This window comes from Microcaecilia unicolor, chromosome 5 (assembly GCF_901765095.1).
Source record: "Microcaecilia unicolor chromosome 5, aMicUni1.1, whole genome shotgun sequence".
Lineage (NCBI taxonomy): Eukaryota > Metazoa > Chordata > Amphibia > Gymnophiona > Siphonopidae > Microcaecilia > Microcaecilia unicolor.
The window spans coordinates 112,495,716-112,510,146 of record NC_044035.1 but is presented as its reverse complement, the minus strand read 5'-3'; the positions used below and the strand labels follow the sequence as shown (position 1 = coordinate 112,510,146).

Genomic DNA, 14,431 nt, shown 5'->3' with positions numbered 1-14,431 from the left:
GAAAAGATTGACAAACTATGCTCCTCTTTTCCTATTTCCTCCACTTTACAGTGTCCTGATCAAAATTACACATTTAACAGCAGGCTATCTTCAAGTCTCCCATCTCAGTGGAACAATTTTACTCCACAGACTCTGTTCTCTTTGTGTAAAATACTAACAGCTATGAAGTCAACTTTTTGTTCTCTGGACCCATTTCGTTTATCATGGCTTAAGTTGTCTAACTTGCCGTTAACTCCTTTTTTGCTGGCTGTTGTGAATTCTAGTTTGGCATCTGGTCAGGTTTCTCCAGACTGGAAGGTGGCCTCTGTGAGAACTATTCTGAAAAACAAAACATAAATTTGGACTCATTTCTCCCCATTAGCTATATGCCTGTGTCAAATCTGTGTTTTCTTTCCAAAGTGGTGGAGAAAGTTATTTTTCTACAGTTGTCAATTTATAGACCAGAAATTGATAGTACATCCCCGGCAGTCAGGCTTTAGCACCACTTGTAGCACAGAAACTATTTTAGCTTCAGTCCTTAGCAAAATAAGATCGCAGTTGGATGCCCATTGCATTACTTTAGCAATTTAACTTGATCTCTCTGTGGCTTTTGATTTAGTGGACCATGCTATATTACTTTCATAGCTTCGTTCACTAGGGATCTCAGGTGTGGTTCTCTAGTGGTTTCAATAATTTCTTCTCAATCGATCATTTCATATCACCTCTAAATGTTCTACCTCTGAAAATAAGCCATTAGTGTGTGGAGTGCCTCAGGGTTCTATAATCTCATCTCTTCTGTTTAATATCTTTCTGAGCCCTCTTGCTCTACTCGTACAGGAAATTTGTGTCTCATTTCATATATACGCCGATGATGTCTTACTATTATACAAGGTTAATCCATCCAATTTAGATCTTTTACCTCAGCAAAGCTGTTTACATGCCATTTCCCAGTGGCTCTCAGATCCTCGTCTTGTTTTGAATTGTGACAAGACAGTGGCCTGTTGGCTTACTGACCACTTACCAATTCTTACTTTCCCTCTTAAATAACAAAAGAGGGATAGTAGGAATTAGTAAGTGGTCAGTTTTAGGTAGTTAGGAGTACTATTAGACTCCAGTCTCACTTTTGAGCCACAAGTCACAGGTTGTGGGATTTCTTTTTTTTTAACGTCAGTTGTGATTGGTTTGGTCTTTCTTTGACCATGATTCTTTTCACTCCTGTCTATTTATAACACGGTTGGATTACTGCAATATTATTTACTTAGGTATCTCTAAATCCCTGCTTCCATAGCGTCCCACAGATCAATCCAGAGACTGGTGGGTTGTGTGCGTCTACCAGCAGGTGGAGATAGAACTTCTTATGTGGGTTGAGGGCTCGCTTTGGCTGAGCACGGCTACATGGTGGTGCCAGGTCCCTCCATTTCTCCCCCCGCCTGCTGGTTTCTTGCCCAGGATTCGTGAGTGTACTCTCCTGTCTTTTTGACTAAAAAAAAAAAAGGGGGGGGGGGTAATACCTCTTTAAATTTAGTGTTGCTGGTCCTCGGCATTCACAGTGAGCAGAAGTCTGCTCAGGCATTGGGTGGGGGCCGTTGTGCTGCGGGTAGAGGGGCTGGTTCTGAAGAATTTACTCAGGGCACATGGCAGCCCCTTCAGAATCCATGAAGCGCTGCTCCCGGTGCGGGAACCGGAGAGCAGCGTCTGGCTCCTGCGATTTTTGTCCTCGGGTTTCTCCGGGGCTTGGAGCGTCAGGATCGGGCTACAACTCAGTCAGCCCCATTGTCTTCCTCCAGCCGTTTTTCTTCTCGCCCTCCGGCGGACGATTTCGGCACAGTTGCTTCTTTGAAGGAGCGAAAGGCTTCCGACTCAGCAGCGTGGAAAACAGCTGATTCTAAATCAGCTGATGGGGAGTTTAGTGTGGCCGGGGGAGCGAAAGCGAAGTCTGGTGCGGCTCGTGGGCTTTGGGAGGTGATCTGGGCGCCATTTTGGACACAGGCACATTGCAGGGTTCAGGGCCTCCCGTCACAGATGAACAGCGGTCGATGGTGGTTCCACTGACAGGATTTCAGGCTGGGGAATCGGGGGTGCCATTTTCCCCCGAGTTTGCACTTATATTATATAGGGCCTTTTTATTGAAAAGGTCGGGGGGGGGGGTTCTGGACTGTGGCAGTGACTTCGCGGGCCCTCAGGACAACGTTTTGGGTTCTTCTCCCCTGGTGGCTAAGAGACCTTGCGTGGATTTACAAGAGGCAGACGCTCGGTCATTTTTTTCCGATGTAGATGATGGCCCGTTGTTGGATGTTTCCCAACTTACCCAGTCAGTGGTGGCGGAGGAGGGGCAGTCTCAGTATGAGGGGGGTGATGACCCCACGGTGACGCGGTTGTTTTGTCAGGACGAATTGGCGAATCTCATTGTCAAGGCCTTGGAGATCCTGAACATTTCTTCTCCGGACGACAGTGACCCCTCTTCTTCGGGTCCCTCTATTATGTCAGGGACTAAGCGGTCGTCCCGTACATTTCATGTTCATGAGGCTATGAGGGTTCTCATTGCGGCCCAGTGGGACACTCGGGACGTGGGTTTGCGCGTGGCTTGGGCCATGACGCGTTTATATCCTCTTCTTGAAGGAGAAAGAGAAGAATTACGTTTGCCCGCGGTAGATTCTCTGATCACGGCGGTGACTAAGAAGACTACGTTGCCGGTTGAGGGCGGGACGGCCCTTAAGGACCCGCAGGATAGAAGGCTGGAGCCTTCCTTGAAGGCTTCCTTTGAAGTGGCAGCTTTGTGCTTGCAGGCGTCGATCTGCGGGTCCTATTCTGCTAGAGCATGTCTGTCTTGGGTGCAGAAGGCGTCCTCTCCTGAGGAACTTGTGGCTCATTTTCCGGAGCTTGAGTCTGGTCTGGCGTATTTGGCAGACTTGTATGATATTCTTCGGGCTTCGGCCAAGGAGATTGCCTTGGCAGTGGTAGCTCGCCGATGGTTGTGGCTGCGTCACTGGTTAGCAGATACGGCTTCCGAGTCGTGTCTGGCTCACTTGCCTTTTTAAGGGTAAGTTGTTGTTTGGTGCCGAGCTGGATCAGATTGTTAAGGATTTAGGTGATTCTAAGGGACTTCGGTTGCCAGAGGATAGGCCTAGATTGGCGTTTCGTGCGGGCCCTTCTCTGGATCGGTTTTGCGAGGCCAGGCGTTATCGGCCGGGCAGGTCGATTTCCTTTTCTAACCCCCGTTTTCCTCCAAAGCAACAGCCTTTTTGGGGAGAGCACCGCTCAGGTGGCGCGACCTCTAGACCCACCACAGGGTCGCGTACCCAATGATGGGGCCTTGGTCCATCTTCCAGAGTCAATAGGGGGGGGGGCGGCTATCCCTTTTTCGGGAAGAATGGGCCAGGGTCACGTCAGACAAATGGGTATTAGAGGTGATAAGAGATGGTTACAAGCTGGAGTTGGTTCGAGACCCTTCAGAGTTTTTCGTGGTATCTCCTTGCAACTCTGCAAAAAAGAGGATGGTGGACAGAGAAACGTTGCAAAATTTGATTTACTTGGGAGTGGTGGTTCCCGTGCCAGTCTCTCAGTGGGGTCGGGGGCATTATTCCATTAATTTTGTCGTTCCAAAGAAAGGAGGGTTGTTTCGTCCGGTCCTCGATCTCAAGGGCGTAAATAAAGCGTTGCAGGTGCGGCATTTTCGTATGGAAACGCTGCACACCGTTATAGCTGCAGTTCAGCCCGGGGAGTTTCTGATGTCGTTCGACCTCAAAGAGGCTTACTTGCACATTCCTATCTGGCTTCATCACAGATTTCTGCGCTTTGCAGTGTTGGGACAGCATTTTCAGTTCCAGGCACTTCTCTTCGGGCTCGCTACTGCTCCTTGGACGTTTTCCAAGATCATGGTCGTAGTCGCAGCGTTTCTGCAACAAGAGGGGGTGCAAGTGCATCCTTATCTCGACGACTGGTTGATAAGGGCTCCGTCTTTTCAGGACAGCGTTCAGGCGATGGACAAGGTTGTCAGCCTGCTGCGGTCGTTGGGATGGATTATCAACTTGGAGAAGAGCCGATTGCGTCCCTCTCAGTCCTTAGAGTACCTTGGACTGCTGTTCGACACCCGGGTGGGCAGAGTCTTTTTGCCAGAGATCCAGAGGGTGAAGCTGCAGTCTCAGATTTTTTTTTTTTTTTACATTTGTACCCCGCGCTTTCCCACTCATGGCAGGCTCAATGCGGCTTACATGGGGCAATGGAGGGTTAAGTGAGTTGCCCAGAGTCACAAGGAGTTGCCTGTGCCTGAAGTGGGAATTGAACTCAGTTCCTCAGTTCCCCAGGACCAAAGTCCACCACCCTAACCACTAGGCCACTCCTCCAGCATCTGACTCAGTCTCAGATTGAGTTTGTTGTGCAGTCCGGCTCCCAAGACCTGGGACTATGTGCAGGTGTTGGGATCTAGGGCGGCCACGCTGGAGGTGGTTCCATGGGCCAGGAGTCACATGAGGCCTCTGCAAAAGTCTCTCTTGAGCCGATGGTCTCCGGTGTCGGAGGATTGCTCAGTTCAGTTGTCCTGGGATCCAATGGTTCGGATGGAAATGCGTTGGTGGCTCAGTGCCGACAAGTTGAAGCTGGGGATGCCTCTGGCGGTTCTGGACTGGGTAGTGGTGACTACGAATGCCAGTCTGTCAGGATGGGGCATCCACTGTCGGGGTCTCACAGCGCAGGGTGCTTGGTCGCTGGAGGAGACTTCTTGGTCCATCAATCGCTTGGAACTCTGAGCGGTGCGGCTGGCATTACAGGCCTTCCTGTTGGTTCTGAGAGGGAAGCCAGTCCGCGTGCTATCCGACAATGCGACGGCGGTAGCCTATGTCAATCGGCAGGGAGGTACCAGGAGTCTCCCACTGGCGAAGGAGGCGATATGTATTTGCCGTTGTGTGGAGCAGCATCTGACTCAGTGGTCAGCGGCGCACATAGCGGGAGCGCTAAATACCGAGGCGGATTTTCTGAGTCGGCATTTGTTGGATCCGGGAGAGTGGGAGCTCTCCGAACAGGTGGGGAGTTCCGGCAATGGATCTGATGGCGCGGGCGGACACTACCAAGGTGCCGCTCTTTTTCAGCCGTGGCAGGGATCCCCAGTCTCGGGGGATAGATGCGTTTCTTCAGCCGTGGCCTCAGTCAGTTCTACTGTATGTTTTTCCGCCGTGGCCCATGATAGGCAGGATATTGGGCCGGGTGGCGTGTCACCCAGGTCAAGTGATCTTTGTGGGGCCGGATTGGCCCCGGCATCCGTGGTATGCGGACCTAGTGCGCCTTCGAGTCGGCAGTCCGTTGCGATTTCCCATTCGGCGGGGTCTGTTGCGTCCAGGTCCTATCCTTATGGAAGATCCCTCCCTGTTTGGTCTTACAGCCTGGCTATTGAGCGGGTGACTTTGAGGAAGAAGGGTTATCCGGATAGGGTAATAGCCACTATGTTGAGAGCTAGGAAGCGTTCCACCTCGACAGCGTATGCTAGGGTGTGGAGGACCTTTGAAGCATCGTGTGCGGCTTTTTCGGCACCGGTGTCTTCGATCTTGGCTTTTTTGCAGGATGGGCTTGACTGTCTGTCCTTGAACTCTTTGAAGGTTCAAGTTGCGGCCTTGGCATGTTTTCGGGGTCGGTTAAGTAGTTCTGCCTTAGCCTCTCACCCTGATATTGTTCGCTTTTTGCGGGGGGTCAATCATTTGCGCCCTCCGCGATTACCTCTTTTTCCGGAGTGGAATTTGAATTTGGTGCTGCAAGCTTTGCAGCGGCCTCCTTTTGAGCCTCTGTTGCGTCTGTTGATTAAGGATTTGACGCTGAAGACCATGTTTTTGGTGGCTATTTCTTCAGCTAGGCGAGTATCAGAGATTCAGGATTCAGGCTTTGTCCTGTAGAGATCTGTTTCTTCGTTTTACGGAAGCAGGGGTGTCTTTGTGCACAGTGCCATCCTTTCTGCCTAAGGTTGTTTCTCGTTTCCATTTGAATCAGCAGCTCTCTCTTCCCTCTTTTCGGAGGGAGGATCATCCGACAGAGTTTCGGGCGCTTCGGTGTCTGAATGTTAAAAGGGCTATTATCAAGTATTTGGAAGTAACGAATGATTTCAGATGTTCAGATCATCTGTTTGTCCTTTTTGCGGGACAAAAGAGAGGACAGCAAGCTTCAAAGGCAACGGTGGCTCGCTGGTTGAAGGAAACGATTGCCTCGGCATATATTGCGTTTGGTAAAGAGCCTCTGGCGCAGTTACGAGCTCATTCCACGAGGGCGCAGGCGACTTTGGTGGCGGAGTCTAGGTCGGTGTCTTTGGAGGAGATTTGTAGATCGGCTACTTGGTCCTCGGTGCATACTTTTGCAAAGCACTATAGGTTAGACGTATCGACAAGGGCTGAGGCTGCGTTCGGATCATCTGTGCTACAAACTGGGATCTCGTAGTCCCGACCTGATTAAGAACTGCTTGGATACATCCCACCAGTCTCTGGATTGATCTGTGGGACGCTATGGAAGGAAAAATTAGTTATTACCTGATAATTTTCTTTCCATTAGTCCCGACAGATCAATCCAGAGGCCCTCCCTGGAAATTTCTGCTTATCTCTTGTTGTTTCTAGGTTCAGGGTTAGTGTTCCAGTTTTTCACATGTTTATTGTTTGTTCTGCATTCATTGGAGCAATTTTTTTTTACTTACTGTGAGCTGCATGAGTTCCTCCCACATTGGCGGTAGCAGGGTATCTTTGAATTCTCAAAAACAGGAGAATAATAACTAATTTTTCCTTGCAAGACTCCAGACACTACAGAATATGGCTATTCATCTTCTTTTGTCACTTACAAAAATTTGACCATGTCACACCTGTTTTACAGGATCACCACTGGCTACCAGTTGCCTACCATATCAAATTCAAAGCGCTACTATTGGGTTTTAAGACATTCCGTCAGGACTCACCGCAATATCTCTCTTCATTGACAATCCCATATTCACCCCCATAAGGATTCTCCATGCAATTAATGATCATCGAATGGTCCTGCCAGGACCTCGCTTTGGTCATCTTGAAGTTACTCGTCAGAGTGCTTTTTTCTTTACTGTTCCTCACTTGTAGAATTCTTTACCTTTATCCCTGCGTGTTGAATTCAATTTATAAGACCTTTAAATCCCTGCTAAAGACATGGTTTTTTCAACAGGCATTTACGAGTGATTGAGGAGGCGCATTGGGTTTGTGGTGCCTGGGAGAGAAAGTGAAAAGAAACTAAATGCACTGTTGTGTTTTGATATAATATGTCTCTTGTATGAATGTCTGTATTATCTTTTCTGTCAGAATTATTGCAGTTCTTTTCTTTTAATTTCAAAATTATTATAAGCAATGTAAACCGCTGTGTATATCAAGCCATAAATAAAATCTTAAAATTGCTACTACAGTATTAAAATTGTTATTTATACATTGTAATATTCTCAGAGGATATTTTTGAAACCACACATTTTCTGTTTTCTGTTTGTTCCAGAGGTGGTGCACTATTGAATAATCCATGTGGACCAGGTTATCACATTATGTTTCCCTTCCTCACCTCTTACAGATCTGTTCAGGTTAGACATTTGTCATGGGGATTTGGAGCTACTTCAATGTGGAAATTCTGTTGCTGTACTTTGGCTAGGAGTGAATTGCATAATGAGTTGTGAATTTTCATGAGAAAAACCCAACTATAGAAGGAGAGTTATGCTTTTCTTATGTTGAACATTTTTCGTGCCAGAAAATGTCTAATAAGCTCTTTCTGAATGCAGTTGTGAATTGTGTTCTTGCATGTGGGAATAATTTTATATCTGCACACATGGATAGAAAAATATATGTATTTTTCATTTTGTGCACTTCACCAGATTTAATGCATATGCTTTCACATTGCAAATTCCCCAAGAAAATTATGTTCTCACATTTTACACCTACTAGTTGAGCACATAAGTGCAGACCTCTCCCTGACCTTCCCTTTGGGAGTGCCTTATCAAGCAGCAATTGCTTAACACTGATAGAGGCTGTATATGTGTAAATTGATCCGTATATTGAGCGAACAATTTTTGTAAGGGCTATTTTTAGCCATTTAAAGTATAATAAAATGGGATGAATTCATGTAGTCTGTGGTCTAGAACAATTACCTGAGAATGTGTTATTCTGATTGGTTTATATCCAGTACCCCCACTTCAGAGGTCCCTTACCCATCCTCAATAGCAAACAAAAAAATTGGTCACGTCACTTTTTTTCTAATGAAGTTATAGAGCTATATTTTGATTTTGAAAAATCCCAGAGAGAGGCTTGTAGTAGTAATAGCCAGTCTAGACTTAAATAGCGTTCGGCTTTTCACCTACCATACTTAAAACTGAGAGCATAGTTGTACCCTTTGCATACCCCTCTTGGGACACTGGGCTTGCAAAATATTAGAAGCCAAGAATTACCTTCTTTTTTTCCTCTAATTTTCTGCTATAATTTTAGTTTGGTAGTATTGCTGTTTTTTTCTTTTGTGGGTTTCTTTGTAAAAGGGCGCTTTTTAAAATCTGCATACCAATTAAATATCATGCATCAGAAGTGCACAGGTGTCTTTGGATGTAATCCTTTGGTTTATTTTCCTTGTATAGATTTGTTTCTACTGCAACATTTGATTTGGATTTCAAACTGAGTAGATTTGATATAGTTCATAATTTAAGTTGATATTCAGGAAGCAAGGTGAAATTTTTTATTTTAATCAAATCCATTTAAAGGGGAAGTTATCAACATGGGCTACTGTTTAGTTGGGTTATTTTAGCATAGGGTCTCATTTTATGCAATGAGAGCCTGTGCTAAAATAACCTGACTTAACAGTAGCCGACATTGATAACTCTCCCCCCCCCCCCCCCCCAACTTAATCATGCTTTAAGTCAGTAAGGCAAGGAGGTAGAGCAGATTGTAAACTTTAAACTAGAAACCGGGGAAAGGCCGACAGTCGTTCAAAAGCACATGGTTCGGAACAAGGTATCTTTCAAAGATTTCACCAAAACAGGGAAGTTAAGGTATCCAGAAAGCGATGTTACAATAGAGACCATAGTAGACCAGGTGTCTTTAAATAAAAAGCAGACAAAAGATTGTAAATAGAAAGCTGACAAAAGATTGCAAATTATCACTGTCGACTGCTGAGCAAGATGTAAATAGGAACAACAAGCACAATTTGAAATGTCTATATGCGAATGCCAGAAGCCTAAGAAATAAGACGGGAGAGTTAGAATATATTGCACTAATTGAAAAGTTAGATATAATAGGCATCTCTGAGACCTGGTGGAAGGAGGATAACCAACGGGACACTGTCATACCAGGGTAAAAATTATATCATAGTGATAGGGTAGGATTGAATTTGTGGAGGGGGTAGCACTGTATGTTAAGGAGGGCCTTGAATCAAATAGATTGAAAAATCTGCAGGATACAGAACATATTTTGGAATCCCCATGGATTGAAATTCCATGTGTAAAGGGGAAGGATAGTGATAGGAGTGTACTACTGTCCACCTGGCCAGGATGAACAGACAGATGTAGAAATGTTATCAGGAATTAGGGAGGCTAACAAACTGGGGAACACAGTAATAATAGGTGATTTCAATTACCCCGATATTGACTGGGTAAATGTTTATTTATGTTTATTAAAACTTGCTATACCGCGGTGATTGCCAGGGCAGAGCAGAGTGGTTTACATAAAAATTACAAAATATATTAATAGGACAAAGGAAAGAAACACCATATAAATAATAGAAAAGATATTCATTCACATTTCAAAAGAATAAAGGCAGGGTTAGGGTAACAATAGAGACTAAAATCCTATGCTGGCTGGTCCATTACCCTGTGTCCCCAAAAGCCTGTTTAAAGAGAAAAGTTTTTAAATTAACTTTAAAGGTGTTTAAAGAGAGATTGCTATGGAGTTGACTAGGGAGTGAGTTCCAGATGAAAGGAGAAAGGAAAAGGAATGCAGTGTTCCTTGTGGATTAGTAATATGCAGTTTTGGGGCTGGGAAGAACGAGTTGATGATCATTGATGGAGCGGAGAAGTCTGGGTGGGGCATAGGGGATGGTCAGACGAGAAAGAGAGTCTGTAACATCAGGGCATGCTAGGGAGGTAACATTTCTTGATGAGATCAAGGACTGCTTTATGGAACAGCTGGTACAGGAACCAATAAGAGGAGGAAAATTTCTTAGTGAAGCGCATAATCTGGTGCAAGAGGTAATAATGCTGGAGCCGCTTGATAACAGTGATCATAATAATTTTATATGTGCTCTGGAGTAAGTAAACACAGGAAATCCAATAAGTTAGCAACTTTCAAAAAGGAGACTATGATAAAATGAGAAGAACAATGAAAAAAAAAAAACGTGAACAACTGTGAAGGTCAACAATTTACATCAGTTGTGGAAGCTGTTCAAAAATGCCATCCTTGGAAGCCCAGGCCAGTTATTTTCCATGTATTAAAAAGGAGGAAGGAAGCCGAGCAACAGCCAGCATGGTTAAAAAGTGAGATGAAGGAAGCTATTAGAGCTAAAAGAAACGGCATAAGGAATTGCAAGTCAAATGCAAAGCACTGATAGGGAAAGCAAAGAAGGACTTTGAAAAAAAAAAAAAAGATTGTGTTTGAGACAAAAACACATTGTAAAATCTTTTTTAGGTACATTAAAAGCAAGAAGCCAGTAAAAAAAATCAGGGCACTCAGGGAACACAAAACTATAGCGGAGAGATTAAATGAATTATTTGCTTTGGTCTTCATCAAGGAAGATTTGGGAGAGATACCGGTGCCAGAAATGGTATTCAAAGCTGACAAATCAGAGAAACTGAATGAAACCTGTATAAACCTGAAAGATGTAATGGGGCAATTTGACAAATTGAAAAGTATCAAATCGCCTGGACCGGATGGTATTCATCCTAGAGTACTTGAAAAATGAACTTGCAGAACTATTATTAGTAATATGTAATTTATCTTGAAAATCAAGCATGGTACCGGAAGATTGGAGGGTGGCCAATTTTTTAAAAAGGTTCCAGAGGTGAATCGGGAAATTATAAACCGGTGAGCCTGACGTCTGTGCTGGGCAAATCTAAAGAACAAAATTACAGGGCATATTCAAAATCATGGATTGATGAGACAAAGCCAACATGGATTTAGTGAAGGGAAATCTTGCCTCACCAATCTACTACAATTCTTTGAAGGGGTGAACTAACATGTGGATAAAGGTGAGCCGGTTGATACTGTCTATCTGGATTTTCAAAAGACATTTGACAAAGTACCTCATGAAAGACTCCAGAAGAAATTGGAGAGTCATGGGATAGGAGGTAGTGTTCTATTGTGGATTAAAACTGGTTAAAAGATAGAAAACAGAGTAGGGTTAAATGGTCTGTATTCTCAATGGAGAAGAGGTCTGTGCTGGGACCGCTGATGGGAGTAACTAGTGAGGTAATTAAATTTGCTGACTACACACAGTTATTCAAAGTTGTTGAATTGCAAAAGGATTGTGAAAAATTACAAGAGGACCATACGAGACTGTGAGACTGGACATACAAATGGCAGGTTATGTTTAATGTGAGCAAGTACAAAGTGATGCATGTGCGAAAGAGGAACCTGAACTATAGTTACGTGATGCAAGGTTCCACATTAGGAGTCACCAACCAGGAAAACGGTAACGGAATTCAAACATGCGTGGGATAAACATAAAGGAATCCTCCTCAGAAGGAAGGGATCCCCAGAAGCTTAGCCGGCGGTGGGAGGTGGGGATAGTGCTGGGCAGACTTATACGGTCTGTGCCAGAGCCGGTGGTGGGAGGTGGGGCAGGTGGTTGGGAGGTGGGGATAGTGCTGGGCAGACTTATACGGTCTGTGCCCTGAAAAAGACAGGTACAAATCAAGGTAAGGTATACACAAAAAATGACACGTGAGTTTATCTTGTTGGGCAGACTGGGTGGGACCATGCAGGTCTTTTTCTGCCGTCAACTACTATGTTACTATGTTACCAACCAGGAAAGGGATCTAGGTGTCATCGTTGATACATTGAAACCCTCTACTCAGTATGTGGCGGTGGCGGCGGCAAAGGAAGCAGATAGAATGTTAGGTATTATTAGGAAAGATATGGAAAACAAAAATGAGGACGCTGTAATGCCTTTGTATCGCTCCATGGTGAGACACACCTTGAATATTGTGTGCAGTTCTGGTCACTGCATCTCAAAAAAGATATAGTGGAATTAGAAAAGGTACAGAGAAGAGCGACGGAAATGTTAAAGGGGATGGGATGTCTTCCCTATGAGGAAAGGCTGAAGCGGTTAGGGCTCTTCAGCTTGGAGAAAAGACGACTGAGGGGAGATAATGATAGAGGTCTATAAAATAATGAGTGGAATGGGTAAATGTGAATCACTTGTTTACTCTTTCCAAAAATACTATGTCTAGGGGAAATGCCATGAAGCTACAAAGTAGTTCATTTAAAACAAACTGGAGAAAATATTTCTTCACTCAACATGTAATAAAACTCTGGAATTAATTGCCAGAGAATGTGATAAAAGCAGTTAGCTTAGCAGGGTTTAAAAAGGGTTTGGAAAGCTTCCTAAAGGAAAAGGCCATAGGCCATTATTAGGATGGACTTGGGGAAGATCTGCTGCTTGTTTCTAGGATGTATTGTACTGTTTTGGGATCTTACCAGGTGCTAGTAATCTGGGAAACAGGATGCTGGACTTGATGGACCTGTCTGTCCCAGTATGGCAAGACGTATGGATGTTTACTAACGTGAAGATCTTGTATGCTCAGAAATGCACTTTTTAGTATTTGAAAAGCAGGAACAAGACTCATGCTGTTTCACTCGGGAAGTGAGGTCTTGCATTTCTTTGTTGCACTTTTTATATTTTATGTATCCTCTTTCCAACAGTGGCCAAGCCAGGTCACAAGTACCTGGCAGAACCCAAATCATGGCAAAACTCCATGCTGCCAATCCCAGGGCAAGCAGTTGCTTCTCCATGTCTGTCTCAATAGCAGACTATGGGCTTTTCCTTCAGTAACTTGTCCAAACCTTTTTTTTTAAACCCAGATATGCTAACCGCTGTTACCACATCCTCCAGCAAGAGTTCCAGAGCTTAACTATTCGTTGAGTGAAAAAATATTTCCTCCAATTTGTTTTAAATGTATTTCCATGTAACGTCCTTAAGTGCCCCCTAGTCTTTGTACTTTTGGAACGAGTAAAAAAATTGATTTACTTATACTCATTCTACACCACTCAGGATTTTGTAGACCTCTATCTTATGTCCCCTCATCCGTCTCTTTTCCAAACTGAAGAGCCCCAACCTCTTTATCCTTTCCTTATATGAGAGGAGTTCCATCCCCTTTATCATATTGGTCACTCTTCTTTGAACTTTTTCAAATTTCACTATATCTTTTTGAGATACAGCGACCAGAACTGAACGCAGTACTCAAGGTGAGGTAGCACCATGGAGCAATACACAGGCATTATAGTATTTTTGATATTTACCATCTCTTTCCTAATAATTCCTAGCATCCTGTTTGCTTTTTTGGCTGCCGCCACACATTGAGCAGAAGATTTCAGCATATCTACAAAGACACCTAGATCTTTTTTTCTTGATTGCTGACCCCCAAGGTGAACCCTAGCATCAGGTAACTATGATTCGGATTATACTTTCCAAAGTGTACCACCTAGCATTTGTCCACATTAAATTTCATTTGCCATTTGGATGCCCATTCTTCCAATATCCTAAGTCTTCCTGCAATATTTCACAGTCCACACGTGTTTTAACAACCTTGAATAGTTTTGTGTTATCTGCAAATTTAATCACCTCACTCATCATCCTGATTTCAATGTCATTTATAAATATGTAAATAGAAAAACAGCAAAAAGTAGCGAGATCAAAACGACACTCCCAATACACTGTGGGTACGAGTAATAAAATGTGTTGTTAAATGAAAATTAAAAAAAGACTTGACACAGAGCCGTGTTTCGGCGAAAAATGCTTCAGGAGTCTGTTTGTTGTGTAAACCAATGAATGGAACACCATAAATGAGTCAAATCAAGCCTTTAAAAAGGTTAATGACAGATGAATGCGCTTTAAACAAACAATCATTCAAAACTGGAGTTTGCGATTTAACAACTTTGAATAACTTTGTGTCGTCAGCAAATTTATTTACCTCACTAATTACTCCCATCTCTAGATCATTTATAAATATGTTAAAAAGCAGCGGTCCCAGCACAGACCCCTGGGGAACCCCACTATCTACCCTTCTCCATTGAGAAAACTACCATTTAACCCTATTCTCTGCCTCCTATCCCATGACTCTCCAATTTCCTCTGGATTCTTTAATGAGGTACTTTGTCGAATGCCTTTTGAATATCCAGATAGACAATATCAACCGACTCACCTTTATCCACGTTTGTTCACCCCTTCAAAGAAATGTAATAGATTGGTGAGGCAAGATTTCCCTTTACTAAATCCATGTTGGTTT

At 44.0% G+C, this 14,431-nt stretch overlaps 1 protein-coding gene across 3 annotated transcripts in view; it reads left to right on the top strand.

Moving 5' to 3' along the window:
- Nucleotides 1–14,431, top strand: part of LOC115470217 (erlin-1-like) — a 129,796-nt gene that overhangs the window by 45,733 nt on the left and 69,632 nt on the right. For 2 of the 3 annotated variants that reach the window (XM_030203197.1, XM_030203198.1), the window contains exon 3: nucleotides 7,453–7,534. The exons of the other annotated variant lie outside the window; for it this stretch is intronic. In XM_030203197.1, coding sequence (XP_030059057.1) covers nucleotides 7,453–7,534 — 82 coding nt within the window. The remainder of the gene's footprint in view (nucleotides 1–7,452; nucleotides 7,535–14,431) is intronic. 3 annotated transcript variants of the gene reach the window in all.